The sequence below is a fragment of the Capricornis sumatraensis genome, chromosome 4 (genome assembly GCF_032405125.1).
Source record: "Capricornis sumatraensis isolate serow.1 chromosome 4, serow.2, whole genome shotgun sequence".
Lineage (NCBI taxonomy): Eukaryota > Metazoa > Chordata > Mammalia > Artiodactyla > Bovidae > Capricornis > Capricornis sumatraensis.
In genome coordinates this window covers 40,529,872-40,554,200 of record NC_091072.1, presented here as the reverse complement: position 1 = coordinate 40,554,200, position 24,329 = coordinate 40,529,872, and the positions used below count along the sequence as shown (strand labels likewise).

The window sequence follows — 24,329 nt, the reverse complement described above, 5'->3', positions numbered from 1 at the left end:
TAAAGTGGAGAAAAAAGTCTCTTCAGCAAGTGGTGCTGGGAAAACTGGAAGCTACATGTAAAAGAATGAAATCAGAGCATTCTCTAACACCATACAGAAAATAAACTCAAAATGGATTGAAGACTGAAAAGTAAGACCAGATACTATAAATCTCTTAGAGGAAGACATAGGTGGAACACTTCCTGACATAAATCACAGTAAGGTCTTTTTTGATCCACCTCCTACCGTAATGAAAATAAAAACAAAAATAAACAAATTGGACCTAATTAAACTTAAAGCTTTTGCACAGCAAATGAAATAATAAACAAAACGAAAAGGCAACATACAGAACAGAAGAAAATATTTGCAAATTAAGTGACCAATGATGCATTAACTTCTAAAATGTTAAAACAGCTCATGAAGCTCAATATAAAACAAACAAACAAAAAACACCCAATCAAAAAATGGGCTGAAGATCTGAATAGAATTTCTCTAAAGAAGACATACAGATGGCCAAGAGGCACATGAAAAGATGCTCAACATCACTAAATATTAGAGAAATCCAAATCAAAAGTTCAATGAGGTATCATCTCACACTAGTCAGCACTGTCATCTTCTAATAATCTACAAACAATAAATGCTAGAGAGGGTGTGGAGAAAAGGTAACCCTCCTACATTATTGGAGGAATATAAACTGATGCAACCACTACAGACAACAGTATGTAGGTTCCTTCAAAACCTAAAAATAGAGCTACCATATAATTCAGCAGTCCTACTCCTGGATATATCTGTTAAAAATAATAATAATTTGAAAAGATACATGTACTGTAATGTTCACAGCAACACTATTCACAATAACCAGGACATGGAAGCAATCTAAATAGCCATCCATGGTGGAATGGGTAAATATGATGTGGTATATATATGTATATATATATATATATATATATATATATATATATGTATATACACACACACACAATAGCATATTACTCAACTATAAAAAAGAACAAAATAATGCCATTTGCAGTGGCATTTATGGACTTAAGAGATTGGCATAGTCAGTGCAGTAAGCCAGACAGAGAAAGACAAAAACTGCATATCACTTATATGTGGAATCTAAAAAAAGAATATAGTACGTGCGAATCTATTTACAATACAGAAATAGAGTCACAGATTTAGAAAACAAACATTGTTACAAAGAAAGAAAAAGGGGGAGAGATAAATTAGGAGACTGTGGTTGACATACGTGCGCTACTATATGTGAAATGTTGTGCTGTGCTTAGTCACTCAGTCATGTCCAACTCTTTGCGACCCCATGGACTTGCCAGACTCCTCTGGCGGTGGATTCTCCAGACAAGAATATTGGAGTGGGTTGACATTTCCTCCTCTAGGGAATCTTCCCAGCCCAGGGATCAAATCCAGGCCTCCCACATTGCAGGCAGAGTCTTTACTATCTGAGCCAAAAGGGAAGTAAAGTATACACCAGGGAATACTCTATCATAATGTTTATAGAAATGGAATCTAAAAAGTAGTAGGTATGTACATATGCATAACTGATTCACTTTACTAATATAACATTGTAAATCAAATATACTCCCATAAAAATTAATTAAAACAGTGAGTAAAGTTTTAATTCTAGGTTATCTAGGAGCAGGTCTCTATTTCTAATTTGAGTCTAATAATTTCTTTTGTGCTCAAAAGAAGTCTTCATTTAATGCTCAATATACTGTATTGGTGTTTTTCTTTCTGATTTACTTTGCTCTGTATAATAGGCTTCAGTTTTATCCACCTCATTAGAACTGATTCCAATGCATTATTTTTAATAGCTGAGTAATATTCCATTGTGTATGTGGACCACATCTTTAGAGTGGGAGAAAATAATACCAAATGAAGCAACTGACAAAGAATTAATCTCAAAAATATACAAACAACTCCTGCAGCTCAATTCTAGGGAAAAAAAAAAGGCGACCCAATAAAAAAATGGGCCAAAGAACGAAACAGACATTTCTCCAAAGAAGACATACAAATGGCTAACAAACACATGAAAAAAATGCTCAACGTCACTCATTATCAGAGAAATGCAAATCAAAACCACAATGAGGTACCATCTCACGCCGGTCAAAATGGCTGCTATCCAAAAGTCTATTAACAATAAATGCTGGAGAGTGTGCAGAGAAAAAGGAACCCTCTTACACTGTTGGTGGGAATGCAAATTAGTACAGCCACTATGGAGAACAGTGTGGAGATTCCTTAAAAAACTGGAAATAGAACTGCCATACGACCCAGAAATCCCACTGCTGGGCATACACAACATGGAAACCAGAATTGAAAGAGACATGTGTATCCCAATGTTCATCTCAGCACTGTTTACAATAGCCAGGACATGGAAGCAACCTAGATGTCCATCGGCAGACAGAGCAAAGTAAGTCAGAAAGAAAAAACACCAATACAGTATATTAATGCACACATATGGAATTTCAAAAGATGGTAATGATGACCCTATATGGGAGACAGCAAAAGAGACACAGATGTATAGAACAGTCTTTTGGACTCTGTGGGAGAAGGTGAGGGTGGGATGATTTGAGAGAATAGCATTGAAACATGTATATTACCATATGTGAAATAGATCGCCAGTCCAGGTTCGATGCATGAGACAGGGTGCTCAGGGTTGGTGCACCGGGATGATCCTGAGGGGTGGGATGAGGAGGGAGGTGGGAGGGAGGATCAAGGTGAGGGGACACATGTACACCCATGGCTGATTCATGCCAATGTATGGAAAAAAAAAAAAAAAAACCACCACAATATTGCAGAGAAAGTTAAACTACCAAACTCATTCTATGAGGCCACCATCACCCTAATACCAAAACCAGACAAAGATGCCACAAAAAAAGAAAACTACAGACCAATATCACTGATGAACATAGATGCAAAGCTCCTTAACAAAGTTCTAGCAAACAGAATCCAACAACATGTTAAAAAGACCATACATCATGACCAAGTGGGCTTTATCCCAGGGATGCAAGGTTCTTCAATATCTGCAAATCAATCAATGTAATACACAGCATTAACAAATTGAAAGATGAAAATAATATGATTATCTCAATAGATGCAAAGAAAGCCTTTGACGGAATTCAACATCCATTTATGATAAAAACCCTCCAGAAAGCAGGAATAGAAGGAACATACCTCAACAAAATAAAAGCTATATATGACAAACCCACAGCAAACATTATCCTCAATGGTGAAAAATTGAAAGCATTTCCCCTAAAGTCAGGAATAAGACAAGGGTGCCCACTTTCACCACTGCTATTTAACGTAGTTTTGGAAGTTTTGGCCACAGCAATCAGAGCAGAAAAATATATAAAAGGAATCCAAATTGGAAAAGAAGTAAAACTCTCACTGTTTGCAGGTGACATGATCCTCTACATAGAAAACTCTAAAGACCCTACCAGAAAATTACTAGAGCTAATCAATGAATATAGTAAATTTTCAGGATATAAAATCAACACACAGAAATCCCTTGCATTCCTATACACTAACAATGAGAAAACAGAAAGAGAAATTAAGGAAACAATTCCATTCACCACGAAAAGAATAAAATACTTGGGAATATATCTACCTAAAGGAACAAAAGACCTATATATAAAAAACTATAAAAAACTGGTAAAAGAAATCAAAGAGGACACAAGTAGATGGAAAAATATACCATGTTCATGGATTGGACTAATCAATATAGTGAAAATGAGTATGCTATCCAAAGCAATCTATAGATTCTATGAAACCCCTATCAAGCAACCCATGGTATTTTTCAGAACTAGAACAAATAATTTCATAATTTATATGGAAATCAAAAAACCTCAAATAGCCAAAGCAATCTTGAAAAAGAAGAATGGAACTGGAGGAATCAACCTGCCTGACTTCAGTCTCTACTACTAAGTCACAGTCATCAAGACAGTATGGTACTGGCACAAACAGAGAAATATAGATCAATGGAACAAAATAGAAAGCCCAGAGATAAATCCATGCACCTATGGACACCTGCATATAAAAAAAAGCTATAAAACATTGATGAAACAAATCAAAGATGACAAATAGATGGAGAAATATACCATGTTCACGGATCAGAAGAATGAATATAGTGAAAATGAATATACTATCCAAAGCAATCTATAGATTCAATCGAATCCCTATCAAACTACCAAGAGTATTTTTCACAGAACTAGAACTAATAATTTCACAATTTGTATGATAAGACACCTTATAAGACAAAAGAGGCAAAAATATACAACGGAGAAAAGACAATCTCTTTAACAAGTGGTGATGGGAAAACTGGTCAACCGCTTGTAAAAGAATCAAACTAGATCACTTTCTAACACCATACACAAAAATAAACTCAAAATGGATTAAAGATCTAAACATAAGACCAGAAACGATAAAACTCCTAGAGGAAAACATAGGCAAAACACTCTCTGACATAAACCACAGCAGGATCCTCTATGACCCATCTCCAGAATATTGGAAACAAAAGCAAAAATAAACAAATGAGACCTAATTAAAATTAAAAGCTTCTGCACAACAAAGGAAACTCTAAGCAAGGTGAAAAGACAGCCTTCGGAATGGGAGAAAATAATAGCAAATGAAGAAATGGACAAAGAATTAATCTCAAAAATATACAAGCAACTCCTGCAGCTCAGTTCCAGAAAAACAAACGACCCAATCAAAAAGCGGGCCAAAGAACGAAACAGACATTTCTCCAAAGAAGACATACAGATGGCTAACAAACATATGAAATGATGCTCAACATCACTCATTATCAGAGAAATGCAAATCAAAACCACAGTGAGGTACCATTTCACGCCAGTCAGAATGGCTGCGATCCAAAAGTCTACAAACAATAAATGCTGGAGAGGGTGTGGAGAAAAGGGAACCCTCTTACACTGTTGGTAGGAATGCAAACTAGTACAGCCATTAGAACAGTGTGGAGATTCCTTAAAAAACTGGAAATAGAAGTGCCACAATACTGTAAAGTAATTAGTCTCCAATTAAAAAAAAAAACAACAATGCTCAATAGCCACATACAAAAAGTCGATTTATTGATGGGTATATGGGTATATAAATCATATATGAGTTTGTTTCATACAGATAATCCAAAATGAAACATACACTGTATACTATCGCTCTGTTTAAAGTTTTTTTGTTACATAGGTTAAATCAAATATTCTTACTAAATTTCAAGTTACAAAATAAACATGAGTAATTCTTAACCTCAAATTCTGTTAGCTGGGTATTACATCTACATCTTGTGTAATTTATATTAAAAAGTTTATCTATTGTATTTGCACAAAATACATTTCTTTATAATAAAATGATCAAGTTGTTTAATATTATACACTGTCAATTTTCATTAGTGCACTTTTTGAGCTGCTAAAAACAGTGTTGGTACAGAAGTAACACAACCAGAGACCATGACAGCCCTAAGTGGTAACTTCCCTGACAACTGAATGAATCGGCAGCTCGCAGTCAAGTCTCTCACAAAAGTGCCCTTTGTTTGAATTCCAGAGATTCTCTGGGTTGCAATTTAATTTTATTTGAGAAATAAACAACTGTTCCAAGATACAATGGGAAACAAATAGCTTTGGAGTCTACCTCAACCTTATTAATTAGATTTCAATACTATCATTATACAACTACTTTGTCCATTAACTAATGTTGGAATACTACAACCTGCTCACATATTTGCCCTAATAATGAGAACATTTTTTATTTCACATCATTATTTTTCCTATTTCACAACATTATTTATTTACTATTTCACACCATTCTTGATTCAAATTTTATATTTGTAAAGACCCTTGGATCATGGCAACCCACTCCAGTATGCTTGCCTGGAGAATCCTCATGGACAGAGGAGACTGGGGGGCTGCAATCCATGGGGTCGCAAAGAATTGGGCATGACTGAGTGACTAAGCACAGCACACTTGGCAGTTATTATTGGAATTCTGTTTCTGATATGCTTTGGGGATTTGTTAGGACACCTGAAATGGTCACTTCTGTGGCCCAGAAGAATTATAATGTACTATTAGGATGTCCACTCAAAGAGGCATTCTGAGTATGGAGTTCAGAGGAAAAGTTATATGATTTAATAGAAAGACAAAAACATCTTCCTTACTGTAAGGACAGGAAACACAAAGAATTGTGACTTGCTTTTCATGAAAACTTTTAAGTAACTGAGTAATTTGTACAAACCCAAGCAGTTTTTTTCTTTCTTATCAGCCTTCCTTACTTTCTCTAGTTAAAATATCTAAGTGAGTAATTAATATTAATAAAGCACCAATATTAATAAAGTACCTCAGAATAAAATACAATGAATATAACAATTCTAACTTTAATATTTCTACTGCTGATCCTGCCATAAAACTTAAGATGGCAGGTATGCCTTTTCCTAAACTTTATAGTTTTAACATGTAAAGTGTTAATCATACAGTCGTGTCCAAATTTTTGTGACTCCGTGGATTGTAGCCCACCAGGCTCCTTTATCCATGGAATTCTCCAGGCAAGAATACTGGAATGGGTAGCCATTCCCTTCTCCAGGGGAATCTTCCCAATCCAGGGAATGAACCCAGTTTTCCTGCATTGCAGGCAGATACTTTACGGTCTGAGCCACCAGAGAAGATCATTAACATATAAAATGTTCGTAGTATCAACTTAAAAACTTAAGGGAATAATAAATTGTTTAAAGACAGATTGGGCTTCCCTGGTGGCTCAGATGTTAAAGAATGCCTGAAATGCAGGAGACCTGGGTTTGATCCCTGTGTCAGGAAGAGGAGAAGGGAAAGGCTACCCATTCCAGTATTCTTGCCTGGGAAATCCTATGGACAGAGAAGACTGGTGGCTACAGTCCATAGGGTCACAAAAGAGTTGAACATGACTTAGCAACTAAACAACATCAAAGTTGAGAAAATTAACATTTAAGACAGATTTCCTTTAAAATAGAATAGAATTATAGGAATTATAAGAGTTATAGTGATTGGAAATATCAACCAAATTTTTCTTTCTTTTTTTTTTTTTTTTTGCTGTTTGTTTTATAAGCAACGGAAGTTTATGTAATCATATAACTACTTTGGAAACTGCTCCCCCAACCCCAAATAATGCCTGAACCTACTGGGTGAATAAAAATGACTTTGGATATTTTAAAATAATAGATTTGAAGATCATTTGTAGTTTTCCCCTCAGAACAGGAGTGCTTTCAGCTGGACAGTAAATTAAAAACCACATCCAACAGATGATCGATCTGGCTGCATCTGAGACAACTCCTGGGAAAGTTACCATGCAGAAGCTGGGCACTCTTCCTCACAGAAAAATATTTTTTACTTCCATATGCAATAGGTTTTGTTTCAATCAAAAGAGAAAGAATTACTTTTAACAGAGTTATATGCCTTAATAGTTGAGTTAACTGGATTATCTATTTTTTTGTCACAACTCTTTGGAGTTTTTATTACAATTCTCTCTGTTATTACAAAATAGCACTATTCCCTAGTAGAATCATTTATGTGGAATAAAAACTAGTAAATAACTAATAGAAGAGCATCAGAGAGAATAAGAAATCTTGCATCAAATTAACAAGTACTGCCTATGTAGATACTTTGTCCAAACACACTGGCCCATGCATCCTTGACAAGCAGAAAGCATGCTTGGCTAAGGAGTCCATAAAGGAGGTAGCCATATGCAGTAAGTCTCAAAAAGGACAACAGGAAAAGCAGACAGTAACACTGAAGATGGATCAGAAAAAAAAACTATAAGGTGTTTTATATCTGAAAAGGCATAAAGAAATGCAATTAGAATATTTTGAAATATAGTTGTAATATATTTTTCATACATTGACTAGCTAGTTAATACATTGATATTCATATACATTTTTGTTATATATTTATTAATATATTAAGAAATGCCAATGTCTTTGAAATGGATATTCCTTATTTCTTAGCCAAAATTAAAAAAAAAAAAGATGGATATATTGTACAGATACAATCTTGGTGATAAATTAAAAATATAACTTACAATCATCCCAGGAAATATTATTCTTTCTTCATGGTGAAAAATCATATATCAAAAGAGAAAGCTAATGAGCAATGGGATATATTATGACAGTGCAAACCAAAATTTTTCCAAAGCGCAATATTTTTCCATGCTTTTATCCCACCCGCCTCCTATATCCTTTGTAGTGAATATATTCTATGACAATATCAAGGTTCCTTTTGTTGTTCTTTAAATTGTACTCAGACATGTACCTTTGTGCCTTTTCTCTCAAACCCACAGTTGCTTAAAAACAATGGTGTATTGTAACTGTAGTTAAATTACCTTGGCAACAGTTTCACCCATCTTGAACAATTTGGTATCAATTAATGAAGTCAGTGATTGCTTTCAGTAAGATGCTGTGCTTTTACAGATTGAAAACATGGTGCACACATCCCCAATCTTTACTTTTTCTTTATAGTAACTAAGATGTTACTTTATGATCATTAAATTCAAATTCTAACCCCAGTGAAGTTTCAGAATCTGAGTATGTCAAACCATGCCACCTGGTCTGTAACAGGAAGAGCCGACACCTTACCTCACTTTCAGATTGCCCTGTTGGAGCTGTCCATCATACACTGACAGAATATCGAAGTCCTCTTCCAGAGCAAAAGTGTGGAAGGACAGCTGTATCCGATTGCGCTCCCCCGTGATGATGATCCAGGTGCAGTTGGCGTAGTTGGGATAGCCATGGGGGAACCCCGGGCTCTCGATGGTGCCATTGGGACCCTGAACTAAGCCCCCGCAGTTCTGACCTGGAAAAGAACACACGCCAGAAAGCATATGAGCTTGGCCTGTCTTTAAGTTATTCTTTGTAAAAATTTCCAGCCATTATGGCCCCCCTTTTTTTTTTTTTTTTGGTCACACTGTCTGGTTTGGAGGATCTCCCCTTTTCACTCTCCCTTTTCTCCCCAAGGTAACCTCAATTTCCTCCCTTCCCCTTCTCTTCTCTACTTAACTCTGTGAATCTCTCTGTGTTCTGGACTGTGGAGAACACTTAGGGAACTGATTACTGGCTAGATTTGTCTCTCCCCTTTGACTCCCTCTCTTCACCTCCTGGTCACCACTATCTCCCTCCTCCCACTTCTCTTCTCCATGTAACTGAACCTCTTTGGATGTCCCACACTGTGGAGAATTTTTTCACCATTAACCTAGGTGTTTTATCATCTGTGCTGTATGGGTGGAGAACTCTTGAGGCTACTGTAAGAATAAGACTGAAAGCCAGAGGCAGGAGTCTTAAATCCAAAACTTGAGAACACCAGAGAACTCTTAATTCCATGGAACATTGTAGACAAGAGCGCATCCCAAAGCCTCCATACCTACACTAAAACCAAGCTCCACACAAGAGCCAAGAAGTTTCAGAGCAAGACATACCATGCTAATTCTCCAGCAAAGCAGGAACACAGCCCTGAGCATTAAAATACAGGCTATCCAAAGCCATACTGAACCCATAGACACCCCAAACTCACTACTGGACAATTCATTGCACTCCAGAGACAAAAGATCTAGTTCCACCCACCAAAACACAGACACAAGCTTCCGTAACCAGGAAACCTTGACAAGCTACTAGTCCAACCCTACCCACAGGGAGTAAATTCCACAATAAAGAGGAACCACAAACTAACAGCCCACAGAAAGGGATCCCCAAACACAGCAATCTAAACAAAATGAAAAGGCAGAGAAATATTCAGCAGGTAAAGGAACATGATAAATGCCCACCAAACCAAACAAAAGAGGAGGATATAGGGAGTCTACCTGGAAAAGAATTCAGAATAATGATAGTAAATATGATTCAAAATATTGGAAACAAAATGGAGTTATAGATAAATAGACTGGAGACAAGGATTGAAAAGATACAGAAATGTTTAACAAGGACCTAGAAGAAATAAAAAGAGTCAACCAATAATAAATAAAGCAACAACTGAGATCAAAAGCACTCTGGAGGGAACCAACAGTAGAACTGACGCAGAAGATAGGATAAGTGAGGTGGAAGATAGAATGGTGGAAATATATGAAGCAGAGAGGAAAAAAGAAAAAAAAATAATTAAAAGAAATGAAAACAACCTCAGAGACCTCTGGGGCAATGTTAAATGCTACAACATTTGAATCAAAGGAGTCCCAGAAGAAGACAAAAAGAAAGGGCAGGAGAAAATACTTGAGGATATAATAGCTGAAAACTTCCCTAAAGTGGTGAAGGAAATAGCCACCCAAATCCAAGGAACCCAGAGAGTCCCAAACAGAATACACCCAAAGCAAAACACACAAAGACACATGTTAATCAAATTAATGAATATAAAAATCAAACACAAAGAGCAAATATTAAAAGCAGCAAAAGAAAAGCAAAAAATTACACACAAGGGGTTCCCCATAAGGATAACAGCTGATCTTTCAATAGAAACTCTTCAGCCAGAAGGAAATGCAGGATATACTTAAAGTGATGAAAGAAAGAAACCTACAATCCAGATTACTATACCCAGCAAGGATCTCATTCACATATGAAAGAGAGAACAAAAGCTTTACAGACAAGCAAAAGCCAAGAGAATTCAACACGACCAAACCAGCTGTTCAACAAATGCTAAAGGATCTTCTCTAGACAGAAAACACAGAAAAGGTGTATAAACTCAAACCTAAAACAACAAAGTAAATGGCAATGGGATCATATTTATCAATAATTACTTTAAATGTAAATGGTTGAATGCCCCAACCAAAAGACAAAGACTGGCTGAATGGATACAAAAACAAAATCCCTATATATGCTGTCTACCAGAGACCCACCTCAAACCAAGGGATACATACAGACTGAAAGTGAAGGGCTGGAAAAAGATATTTCATGCAAATAGAGACCAAAAGAAACCAGGATAAAATAGACTTTGAAATAAAGGCCATGAAAAGAGACAAAGAAGTGCACTACATAATGATGAAAGGCTCAATCTAAGAATATATAACAATTATAAATATATGTGCACCAAATATATATGCACCATATATGCAGCATCATAATATGTAAGGCAAATGCTAACAAGTATGAAAGGGGAAATTAACAGTAACACAATAATAGTGGGAGATTTTAATACCCCACTGACACCTATGCATAGATCAAGCAAATAGAAAATTAGCAAGGAAACACAAACTTTAAAAGATATGATGCAGGATACAGCATGCTTGGGGCTGGTGCACGGTGATGACCCAGAGAGATGTTATGGGGAGGGAGGTGGGAGGGGAGTTCATGTTTGGGAATGCATATACACCTGTGCTGGATTCATGTCAATGTATGGCAAAACCAATACAGTATTGTAAAGTAAAATAAAGTAAAAATAAAAATTAAAAAAATAAAAATAAAAATAAAGACATCAAATAATAAAAAAAAATAAATAAAAGATATGATTGACCAGTTAGACCTAATTGATATCTATAGGACATTTCACCCCAAAACAATGAATTTCACCTTTTTCTCAAGTGCATATGGAATATTCTCCAGGAAAGATCATATTCTGAGCCATAAATCTAGCCTTGGAAAATTAAAAAAAAAAAAAAGAAATTATTTCAAGAAATTTTTTCTGATCACAGCATGTTAAGATTAGATGTCAACTACAAGAGAAAAAAAATATTACAAATACAAACATATGGGGACTAATACAACACACTTCTAAATAACCAACAAATCACAGAAGAATAAAAATATGCACAGAAACAAATGAAAATGAAAACACAACCCAAAAGCTATGGGATTCAGTAAAAAACAGTGCTAAAGGGAAGGTTCAGAACAATAGAAGCTTACCTGAAGAAACAAGAGAAAAATCAAATAAATAACCTAACTATACACCTGAAGCAACTAGAAAAAGAAGAAAAGAAGAAACCCAGAGTTAGTAGAAGTAAATAAATCATAACAATTATGGGAGAAATAAATGAAAAACAAACAAAGGAGACTATAGCAAAAATCAACAAAACTAAAAGCTGGTTCTTTGAGAATATAAATAAAATTGACAAATCATTAGCCAGATTCATCAAGAAAAAAAAATGAGAAGAATCAAATCAATAAAATTAGAAATGAAACTGGAGAAATCACAACAGACAACACAGAAATACAAAGGATCATAAAAGATCACTATCAGCAACTATATGCCAATAAAATGGACAACTTGGAAGAAATGGACCAATTTTTAGAAAAATATAACCTTCCAAAATTGAACCAGGAAGAAACAGAAAATCTTAGACTCAATCCAAGCATGGAAATCAGAACTGTAATCAAAAATCTCCCAACAAACAAAACAGATGGATTCACAGGTGAATTCTACCAAAAATTGAGAGAAAGGCTAATACCTATCCTATTCAAACTCTTCTAGAAAAGTGCAGAGGAAGGTAAACTCCCAAACTAATTCTATGAGGCCACCATCACCCTAATACCAAAACCAGACAAAGATGCCACACAAAAAGAAAACTGCAGGCTAATATCACTGATGAACATAGATACAAAAATCCTCAACAAAATTCTAGTATACAGAATCCAACAACATATTAAAAAGGTCATATATCATGATCAAGTGGGCTTTATCTCAGGGATGCAAAGATTCTTTAATATTCTACACCACATTAACAAGTTGAAAGATAAAATCCATATGATTATCTCAATAGATGCAGAGAAAGCATTTGACAAAATTCAACATCCATTTATGATTTAAAAAAAACCCTCCAGAAAGCAGGCATAGAAGAAACATACCTCAACATTTAAAAAGCCATAGATGATAAAACCACAGCAAACATTATCCTCAGTGGTGAAAAACTGAAAACATTTCCCCTAAAGTCAGGAACAAGACAAGGGTGCCCACTCTCACCACTAATATTCAACACAGTTTTGTAAGTCGTAGGCACATTAATCAGAGAAGAAAAAGAAATAAAAGGAATCCAGATTGGAAAAGAAGTAAAGCTCTTACTGTTTGCAGATGGGATGATCCTCTACATAGAAAACCCTAAAGTCTTCACCAAAAAATTACTAGAGCTAACCAATGGATATAGTAAAGTTTCAAGATATAAAATTAGCACACAGAAATCCCATGTGTTCCTATACATTAACAATGAGAAAACAGAAAGATAAATTAAGGAAACAATTCCATTCACCACTGCAACAAAAAGAATTAAATACTTAGGAATAAATCTACCTAACTGAACTGAACTGAAAAAAACAAAGACCTATATATAGAAAACTATGAAACACTGATGAAGGAAATCAAACAGGATGAAAAAACAATCTCTTTAACAAGTGGTGCTGGGAAAACTGGTCAACAATCTGTAAGAGAATGAAACTAGAACACTTTCTAATACCATGCATAAAAATAAACTCAAAACGGATTATAGATCTAAACGTAAGGCCAGAAACTATAAAACTCCTAAAGTAAAACATAGGCAAAACACTTTCTGCCATAAATCATAGCAAGATAAACCACGTACCAGCATGATGGAAATAAAAGCAAAAATAAACAAATGGGACCTAATTAAGTTTAAAAGCTTTTGCACAATGAAGGAAACTATAAGCAAGGTGAAAAGACAGTCTTCAGAGTGGGGGAAAATAAGAGCAAATTAAGCAATTGTCAAAGAATTAATCTCAAAAATATACAAGCAGCTAATGCAGCTCAATATCAGAAAAATAAATGACCCAATCAAAAAATGGGCAAAAGAAGTAAACAGAAATTTTTCCAAAGAAGACATACAGATGGCTAACAAACACATGAAAAGATCCTCAACATCACTCATTATCAGAGAAATGCAAATCAAAACCACAATGAGGTACCATCTCACACCAGTCCAAATGGCAGCTATCAAAAAGTCTACAAACAATAAATGCTGGAGAAGGTGTGGAGAAAAAGGAACCCTCTTACACTGTTGGTGGGAATGCAAACTAGTACAGCCACTATGGAGAACAGTGTGGAGATTCCTTTAAAAACTGGAAAAAAAAAAAAAAAAAACTGCCATCTGACCCAGCAATCCCACTGCAGGGCATACACACCAAGTTAACTAGAAGTGAAAGAGACACATGTACCCCAATGTTCACTGAAGCACTGTTTACAATAGCTAGGACATGGAAGCAACCTAGATGTCCATGGGCAGACAAATGGATAAGAAAGCCATGGAACATATGCACAATGGAATATTACTCAGCTATTAAAAAGAACACGTTTGAATCAGTTCTAATGAGGTGGATGAAACTGGAGCTTATTAAACAGAGTGAAGTAAGTCAGAAAGAAGAACAGCAATACAGTATATTAATACATATATATGGAATTTAGAAAGATAGTAACAATGACCCTATATGCAAGACAGCAAAAGAGACATAGATCTAAAGAAGAGACTTTTGGGCTCTGGGGGGAAAGGCAAGGGTGGGCTGATTTGAGAGAGCAGTATTGAAACATGTATGTTCAGTTCAGTTCAGTCGCTCAGTTGTGTCCGACTCTTTGCGACCCCATAAATCGCAGCACGCCAGGACTCCCTGTCCATCACCATCTCCTGGAGTTCACTCAGACTCACATCCATCGAGTCCGTGATGCCATCCAGCCATCTCATGCTCGGTCGTCCCATTCTCCTCCTGCCCCCAGTCTCTCCCAGCATCAGAGAACATGTGAAGTAGATCACTCCTCCAAGTTCGATGCATGAAACAGGCCGATCAGAGCCAGTGCACTAGGACAACCCTGGGCGATGGGATGAGGAGGGCAGTGGGAGGAGGGGTACAGGATGGGGGACACATGTACACCCATGGCTGATCCATGTCAATGTATGGCAAAAAAACACTACACTATTAAAAAGTAATTAGCCTCCAATTGAAATAAATTTTTTTTTTAAGTTAAAAAAAAAAAAAAAAGGAAGAGAAGGGGACAACAAAGGATGAGATGATTGGATGGCATCATTGACTCAATGGAACTGAGTCTGAAAAAACTCCAGGGGATAGTGAAGGACAGGGATGCCTGGTGTGCTGTAGTCCATGGGGTCACAAAGAGTCAGATATGATTGAGTTAGTGAAAAACAAAACTAAAGTAAAGGCTCAGAGTCAGGAATGGGTGAGTTTAGGCTTCCCCATGCAGGTTGTAGGGTAACCCATACTTGGTTCACTCTTCTTTCTACTTGCCTTAGAGAGGAGAAATTAGCATAGCTTATTTAGTGTTCAAGGTCCAAATATTTATTGCTGTGATTGATTAACAATAAGAAATATTTATCTGGTCTTTGTCCTCTCTGGCAAAGAGCTCCTAAATCTTTTGGAATTTCTCAGGTGATGTGGATGTGAATGTCTTTTGTTGTGCTGATGAGGCAAATTTTGGACCAGGCTTAGGGGGTTGGACTGATTGTCAGGAGAACTTCACCTGGTGATTAGAGGGTGACAACTTTGAGTCAGCCTCCTGACCTTTGGAGGGTGGGAGAGAGGAGCTGGAGGGTGATCAACGGCCAATGGCCAGTGTTTTAATTAAGCATGCCTGTGTAACGAAGCTTTTTCTCAAGAGCTGGTTTTAGGCAGCCTTGGCTTCTCAAGATGCTGTGGAACTGACTCTAACATTAGGCTTCCCTGGCAGTTCTCAGATTTCAGGACCAATTCCAAAAAACAGGACCCTTTTTAAATTTTTTATTTTGTAAATTGCAGCCCTGGGATACCAACAAGGATCTTCTGCTCAAGGGACATCATCTGGGAGATTAGTACCAGCCCCACATCTGGACCAAGTACATTCCTGCCCCTCAACAAGCCCTAAAATTTCTCCCTTCCAGCCTCACCAGTCTGGCTCCTTTTGGCCACTCCTTGTCCTTCATCCACCTCCTCTTGCTCCCTGGTTTGTTCCTCATCTGTTCTTTCCGCCTCCCTTTCCCAGGTAACCACTCCTGTATATAAGCCTTCAGGGACAAGCTAATAGCCCCTGTAGTTGTTTATATGCTTTCTGTGCCTTACCCCAAAGTGTCCCCTCCATGACTACAGCTCAGGCAGACTGGATGAAAAAGAGAAGACGCTAAGAGATGGATGGTGGATTCTTTGAACTTCCCTAATGAATACACTTGAATCATTTTAACCATAAATATCATGGTAGTGTGTGGGAACAAAATAACTCCTGTGAAATTGTTCCAACATTGAGTTTACATGAGGCTAGCTCTTCAGTAGGGCTTCCAATGTGGCTTATAGGTAAGAATCCACGTGCAATACAGGAGATGCAGGAGAGTCAGGTTCGATCTCTAGGTCAGGAAGATTCCCTGGAGGAGGGCATGGTGACCCACTCCAGTATTCTTGCCTGTATAACCCCATGGACAGAGGAGCCTGGTGGGCTACAGTCCATGGGGTCACAAAGAGCTGGACACAATTGAAGTGACTAAGCATGCACAGAGCTCTTAAATAGCCCCTGCAAATTGTGTTCAGTGTTTCATTCCTTCCTAACCTGGCCATTTTCCACCAAGATATTTAAATGTATTTAAATGTTTTTACACTAAGAATATTAGGTAAGAATATTAATAATCTGGGCACACTCAGATTTCTGCATAGAATAGAAGCCCTTGAATACAAGTATTATCCTAGCTTTTACTGTTGAGTGACAAACAAAACTATTTCCAACTACATTTTACACTTAAAAAAATCATTCACCATAGAAGCTCTCACTGAGCTCAAATGTTATCAAATGCTGTGGGAGTTTGCTAAATCTTAAAAAAATAAAATAAAAAAAGATTTAATGAAAGGGATTTATGAGTTTAAAACCAAAGAACTAATAAGAAGCCTATTTTCCACTAAATTTAAATCTAACAATAACACTGTAACAAGTAGATATTAAAGCTGTGGGGTTTTGAAAAGTCGTTAAATAAAATAGCTTTTCTGATTTATCTAGCAATTGTTGCTTCACAGTAAATCAAAAAAGTGAAGACTTGATTATAAATTGGAAGAAAGAAAAGTAAATGCAACATAAAAAATGTTATCTGGAAGTGGTTACTATTATAGACCCCTTCATAGTGAACCCAGAGAAGGCAATGACACCCCACTCCAGGACTCTTGCCTGGAAAATCCCATGGGCAGAGGAGCCTGGTAGGCTGCAGTCCATGTGGTCACGAAGAGTGGGGCATGACTGAGCGACTTCACTTTCACTTTTCATTTTTATGCTTTGGAGAAGGAAATGGCAACCCACTCCAGTGTTCTTGCCTGGAGAATCCCAGGGATGGGGGAGCCTGGTGGGCTGCAGTCCATGGGGTCGCGAAATGTCAGACACGACTGAGTGACTTCACTCTGACTTTTCACTTTCATGCATTGGAGAAGGAAATGGCAACCCACTCCAGTGTTCTTGCCTGGAGAATCCCAGGGATGGGGGAGCCTGGTGGGCTGCCGTCTATGGGGCAGCACAGAGTTGGACATGACTGAAGTGACAGCAGCAGTAGAAGCAGCATGGTGAACCAGATTATCAGATATTAAGAATTTTCTTCCTGGGAATAACACTCAGGCTGCATTTGGGTACCAATTATTACATGGTGTTTTGCAGAAGGAGGCACATTTGATCCATAAATAGACTTTACCAAGGGGCCAATTACAAACTTACAGAAGTGCTCAAAAGTCCCTATCAAGCTTGACTACATGCTGCAAATAACTGAGGAATTGTCAAAGTATCTTTGCCTGAGATAGAGTCTGATTTAGCTGGTCTGGGCTGAGAATTTCAAAGACAATACCAGAAATCTCTTGCTACCTAACACACATTTTATTTTGATACTACAATGATTTGAATAATGTTTAATCATGTGCAAGCTGAGATAAAAAGTATGTGGAACAGAATAGGAACTTCCCAAATCCACAGAGAAACAGACTAGATTTATGACAAAAAGATGCCAAAGGCTTGGAGAGAAGGATGGTCTTTTCAGTGATGGTTCTGAGCCCAACTGAATATCCAAATGGGGAAAAATAAATCTTGATTCCTTACCTGACAATATATGCAAACATCAGACCCAAATGAATTACAGATCTGAATGTAAAACAATACTGCTTCCAAAAGAAAACAACATAAAAACATCTTCATAAATGTGTGGTAGGCAAAGATTTCTTAAATAGCACATGAAAAGTAATAATCATAAAAGGAAAATGTGAGCAGAAAATTAAAAAAGGATATACTTTCAACCCATATACTCAACCAATGGCCTGCTCACCATCTAATGAATAAACAAACCTCACAGATCAATAAGAAAAAGGCAACACAGTAAAAAACAATAACTGGTGGTAGCTGGAAATATAGAACCGGTGGGGATTTTTCTAGAATTGGAGAGATACAAAGTGGTCATAGCATGTACAAGACTCTTTGGCCCTGACTATCCCCTCCAGCTCCCTCCCCCACCCCAGGCCAGGGCCTCTCCTAGAGGTGTAAGGAAATAACATTTTGTGCTAAGGAAAAAAAAAAAAAATGAGTTATTTGATCTTTCTTTGTAGAAACAATAACCCCATTTGGTAATGTGGTTCATGCCACACAACTTTTGGTTCCAATAAGGAATTTCAAATTTGCCAGCTATCTCCCTACCCATGAAAATATCTCAAATTTTACTTATAATAAAAGAAGCTAGATGAAAATAATTATTTGCCCAAGCAATAGTGCTACAATCGTATTGACTAGAGTTCCACAGAGTAATCGATATTAATTGGAAATCCATGTAATTACTGAGTCGAAGGACACTTGTTTTGTAACAATTACTTCAAAGCTCTGGTCAGCATCATTGGGACCTATATACAGTTTGTGCTTCCTGACAGACCCACAAAAATAATGGCTGCCACCACTAATAACTAAATTAAAATTATTCTCCAAATGGAAATCCCAGGATAGAAAATTATTATAATGAACAAACATAAACAATGCATCATTTATGTTCTTTGTTAGTACCAGAACTTAATACAGGATCATGTGTGTCTGATATAAAGATTGCTTCAGTGGAAAGTAAAAGTGAAAGTTGCTCAGTCACATCCAACTCTCTTTGATCCCATGGACTGTAGCCCACCAGGCTCCTTTGTTCGTGGAATTCTCCAAGCCGGAATACTGAAATGGGTACCTATTCCCGTCTCCAGGGGATTTTTCCAACCCAGCGATCAAACCTAGGTCTCCCAGATTACAGGCAGATTCTTCACCATCTGAGTCACCAGGAAAGCCCACTTCAGTGGAAAGACATATTTTTCACTGAATAAAATAAAGCCATGAGTGTACGTACATAGATTATGTATGACATTTGTATATATTTTATCTGCACTTTACATAAAGATGGAGTATGTATATGCACGCCAGGTTGCTTCAATTTTGTCCAGCTTTTTGTAACCCAATGGACCATAGTCCACCAGGCTCTCTGTACATGGGAGTCTACAGACAAGAATACCAGAGTGAATTGCCATTCCCTTGTCCAGGGTATCTTCCCCACCCAAGGACTGAACCCAGGTCTCATGTGTCTCCTGGGTGGGCAGAGGGGTTCTTTACCACCAGAGCCACCTGCAAAGTGCAAAAGAGGGAGTATATGACTTGCCAATTGTCCCACCATTACCAAATGTCAAGTTATGGGTTCCCAGAAGAGTTATCATCCTGTCTTCCTTATATGATTTTCCACCTTGGCTTCTTCACTCCAGTGCACAGTTGCATGCTACAGAGAACTCTCAAATATTCTACGAATGTTTTATCTTTAAATAACTGACATCCATGCTTGATTTCAATGTTGGCCTTAAACACAGCCTCAGATTAGAAGAGTATTTTAACTGGGGGTTGCCCAGGTGGCTCAGTGGTAAAAGTATACTGCTGCCAATGCAGGAGATTCATGTTTGATCCCTGGGTTGTAAAGGTCCTCTGAAGAAAGAAATGGCAACCCACTCCAGTATACTTGCTGGGAAATCCCAGGTACAGAATAGCAGTCCATGAATTTGCAAGAGTTGGACATGACTTAGCGACTAAACCACTACAATTTTAACTGGAAAACAATGTTAACATACAAACTTTTAAAACTATAAATATAACCATATATTTCTATACTGTGAAATAGCAATCTATTGTAGAATTGCAAATTTTATTTCCTAAGACTGATGAAATAATCTGCGATGGTACAGTGATCATTTTAATCTCTTAGTGAAAATGATACTTATAGGATAACTTACAGGATAATAAACTCAGTTAAGAAACTGTCCTTAAGGTTCTGATGTTGGGAGTTACCTTGAAATCAAACATCAATGTCAATGGGGGAAAAAATAAGTGTTTATGTACATGTACTTAGAAATTTCATGTATCCTATAAATACACATCACACGGAAACATACACATAGAACTGTGCACACAGGTAAGTTTTAATTGTAATTCTAACAAACTACAATCAAAAACATCAAAAATTGTAAGAAATTGTTATCAATCATTGTAGGAAATTGTTATCTGACAATGTTATGTATCCATTATATCTCAGTAAAGCTGGGAAGGGGAAGAAATTGGCATCCAAACCATCTAGCAGTTCAATTGCACGTTATGAAATACTTGGTCATGTCTGAAGTCAACAAAATTTTAGGCATAGGTACTCATACAGAGTTAATTTAGGGTAGATTTCTAGCCAGTTTGTGGGTTCTCAAAATCACAACTTCAAATACAGAGGGCTTCCCAGCAGTCTTGTCAATTCTGTCTTATAATTTGGAGGGAGTCATTGTTCTCAGAATACATTTTCATATATAATCTTAGTTGTCCAGGATATCCAGCCACAACATGATCTGATAGACACACAAAAGCAGGGGAAAGTGATATGAGTCATCCCAGGCCTCCCAGAAATGAAGTGGGGACATCAAAGCCTGGTGTTTGTTTCCCAAAATCACAACTGAGCTAAACACCTGCACAGAACGCAGTCCACCCTCTGCTGCACTTACAGTTGGTGTACCCCATGTCCATCATGAGGAATTCTTCAGATCATACAATAAAATAGTCATGGAATACAGACATTCAGGAAACCTAGATATTTAGAAACTAAGCCAAGCCCTGATTTACAACTAATGGATGCCCATTGGAGGGGGCCGGGGAATAGTATAAAGTAGCATTCAAGAATATAAAAATTTATAAAACAGAAATAGAGTCACAGACATAGAAAACTAATGCATGGTTACCAAAGGAGAAAACTGGGAGTGGGGGTTTGTAAATAGGAGATTGGGATAGACACACTCCTATATATAAAACAGATAAACAACAAGGACCTACTGTATAGCACAGGGAACAATACTCTATATCTTGTAACAACATCTTCCATCTATAATGAAAGAGAATATAAAAAAGAATATATATTATATATGTATTTATATATGTGACTGTGTAATAGAGTCATTTTGCTGTACATATAACTAATACAACAGTGTAAATCAACTATCAGTTCAGTTCAGCTCAGTTGCTTAGTCTTGTTTGACTCTTAGTGACCCCATGGACTGCAGCACTCTAAGTTTCCCTGTCTATCACCAACTCTCAGAGTTTACTCAAACTCATGTCCATAGAGTCGGTGATACCATCCAACCATCTCATCCTCTGTCATCCATTTCTCCTCCTGCCTTTAATCTTTCCTAGCATCAAGGTCTTTTGCAATGAGTCAGTTCTTCACATCAGGTGGCCAAAATATTGGAATTTCAGCTTCAGCATCAGTCCTTCCAATGAATATTCAGGACTGATTTCCCTTAGGATAGATTGGTTGGATCTCCCTGCAGTCCAAGGGACTCTCAAGAGTCTTCTCCAACACCACAATTCAAAAGCATCAATTCTTCAGCACTCAGCTTTCTTTATAGTCCAACTCTCACATCCATACATGACAACTGGAAAAACCATAGCTTTGATTAGATGGAACTTTGTTGGTAAAGTAATGTCTCTGCTTTTTAATACGCTGTCTAGGTTGGTCATAGCTTTTCTTCCAAAGAGCAAGCACCTTTTAATTGCATAGCTTCAGTCGCCATCCATAGTGATTTTGGAGCCCAAGAATATGAAGTCTCTCACTGTTTCCATTGTTCCCTCATCTATTTGCCATGAAGTGATGGGACTGGATGCCATGATCTTAGTTTTCTGATGTTGAGTTCTTAGCCACCTTTTTCACTCTCCTCTTTCACTTTCATCAAGAGGCTCTTTAGTTCTTCTTTGCTTTCTGCCATAAGTTTGGTGTCATCTGCACATCTGAGGTTATTGATATTTCTCCCAGTAATCTTGATTCCAGCTTGTGCTTCATCCACCCCAGCATCTCTCATGATGCACTTTGCATATAAGTTAAATAAGCAGAGTGACAATGTACAGCCTTGATGTACTCCTTTCCCAATTTGGAACAAGTCTGTTGTTCCATGTCCAGTTCTAACTGTTGCTTCTTGACCTGCATACAGGTTTCTCAGGAGGCAGGTTAGGTGGTCTGGTATATTTCAATAAATTTATAATTATAAAACTGTGTTTCACTCACCATCCCATTACCAATTATCACTTATTAAGTTTTTCCAGTTCATGCTTTAATTGTGTTGTACTACCTGATGTATAATATGTGAGCCATCTGCTTTAGGTGACCATGTCCTGTGGACTGAAAGGGAGACAGTAAGAACAGGGTATAGAATTTGTCCTGCTTTATCCTTCGCTTGGTTGGTTGGTGATGCTGCTGTTGATTCTGAGAAGCTACATAAGATTGTCTAGGCTTCTGCAAGGAGACCACCGAAAAATCCCAAGTCCTAAGAGCAGAGTAACTAATGATGGTCAGATAGGGAGCTTCACATGGAGGCTGGGGAACACACTACAAGAAACACAGGGACCAAGGTGCCCTAGAAGCAACCAGACATGGAACAACTAACTGGTTCAAAACTGGAAAAGGAGTATGTCAAGGCTGTGTATTTTCACCCTGCTCATTTAACTTCTGTGCAGAGTACATATGTGAAATGTTGGGCTGAATGAAACACAAGGGGAATCAAGATTGCCAGGAGAAATATCAACAATCTCAGATATGCAGACAATACTACCGTAACAGCAGAAAGCAAAGAGGAACTAAAGAGCCTCTTGATGGGGGTGAAAGAGAAGAGTGAAAAAGCTCAGTGAAAAACTCAGCATTCAAAAAATTAACATCACAGTATCCGGTTGCATTGCTTTGTGGAAAATAGTTGGAGAAACAATGAAAAGAGTAAGAGACTTTATTTTCTCGGGTTCCAAAATCAATATGGGTGGTGACTGCAACCATGAAATTAAAAGATACTTGCTCCTTGGAAGGAAAGCTATGACAAACCTAGACAGTGTATTAAAAAGCAGAGACACCATTTTTCCAACAAAGGTCCATATAGTTAAAGATATGTTTTTTCCAGTAGTCATGCATGGATGTGAGAGTTGGACCATAACGAAGACTGAGCATGAAGAACTGATGCTTTCAAACTGTGGTGCTGGAGGAGTCTTGAGAGTCCCTTGGACTGCAAGGAGATCAAACCAGTCAATCCTAAAGGAAATCAACCCTGAATGTTCATTGTAAGGACTGATGCTGAAGCTGAAGCTCTAGTACTATAGCCACCCGATGCAAAGACCCAACTTATTGGGAAGACCCTAGGGCTGGGAAAGACTGAAGGCAAAAGGAGAAGGGGATAGCAGAGGATGAGATGGTTAGATAGCATCACTGACTCAATGGACATGAATCTCAGAAAACTCTGGGAGATAAGATAGTGGAGGACAGGGAAGCCTAGTGTGCTATAGTCCATGGGGCTGCAAGGAGTCAGACACAACTTAGTAAATGAACAACAACTCTGCTCCGAAGGGTCATCACACTGGGATCTGTGCCTCTCCCAGGTCTTACTCTGCTGCTGTTGCTAAGTCTCTTCGGTTGTGTCTGACTCTGTGTGACCCCATAGACAGCAGCCCACCAGGCTCCCCCATCCCTGGGATTCTCCAGGCAAGAACACTGGAGTGGGATGCCATTTCCTTCTCCAATGTATGAAAGTGAAAAGTGAAAGTGAAGCCACTCAGTCGTGTCTGACTCTTCGCGACACCATGGACTGCAGCCTACCAGGCTCCTCCGCCCATGGGATTTTCCAGGCAAGAGTACTGCCTTCTCTGCAGGTCGTACTCTAATTTGTGCTAAAGCTTAGCACACACCGTGCACTTCCTAGATGAAAACATCAGCTGAGATGTTTCATCTGTGATTCATCCTGATTCACTGTAAGCATTTGATGAGTAAACGCGCATATACACAAATGCCTTTCTGATTCCACAAGTTGTTGAAAGTGTCTAAAAAAATTTTGGACCACCTGACCCATTCCTGGAAAGTAACAGGGGTGGACAACATGATATTAGTAAGCTCACGTACCA

The 24,329-nt window shown here is 37.7% G+C and overlaps 1 protein-coding gene across 1 annotated transcript in view; it reads right to left on the bottom strand.

Annotated features, from left to right (window-relative positions):
* The window catches only part of CSMD1 (CUB and Sushi multiple domains 1), a 1,675,023-nt gene extending 1,665,591 nt beyond the window's left edge, over positions 1-9,432 (bottom strand). The window contains exons 1-2 of the mRNA XM_068971399.1: positions 9,375-9,432; positions 8,594-8,810 (exon numbers count right to left, since the gene is read on the bottom strand). Of these exons, the coding sequence (XP_068827500.1) occupies positions 8,594-8,810; positions 9,375-9,432 (275 nt within the window). The remainder of the gene's footprint in view (positions 1-8,593; positions 8,811-9,374) is intronic.
* Between the last annotated feature and the right edge of the window lie 14,897 nt (positions 9,433-24,329).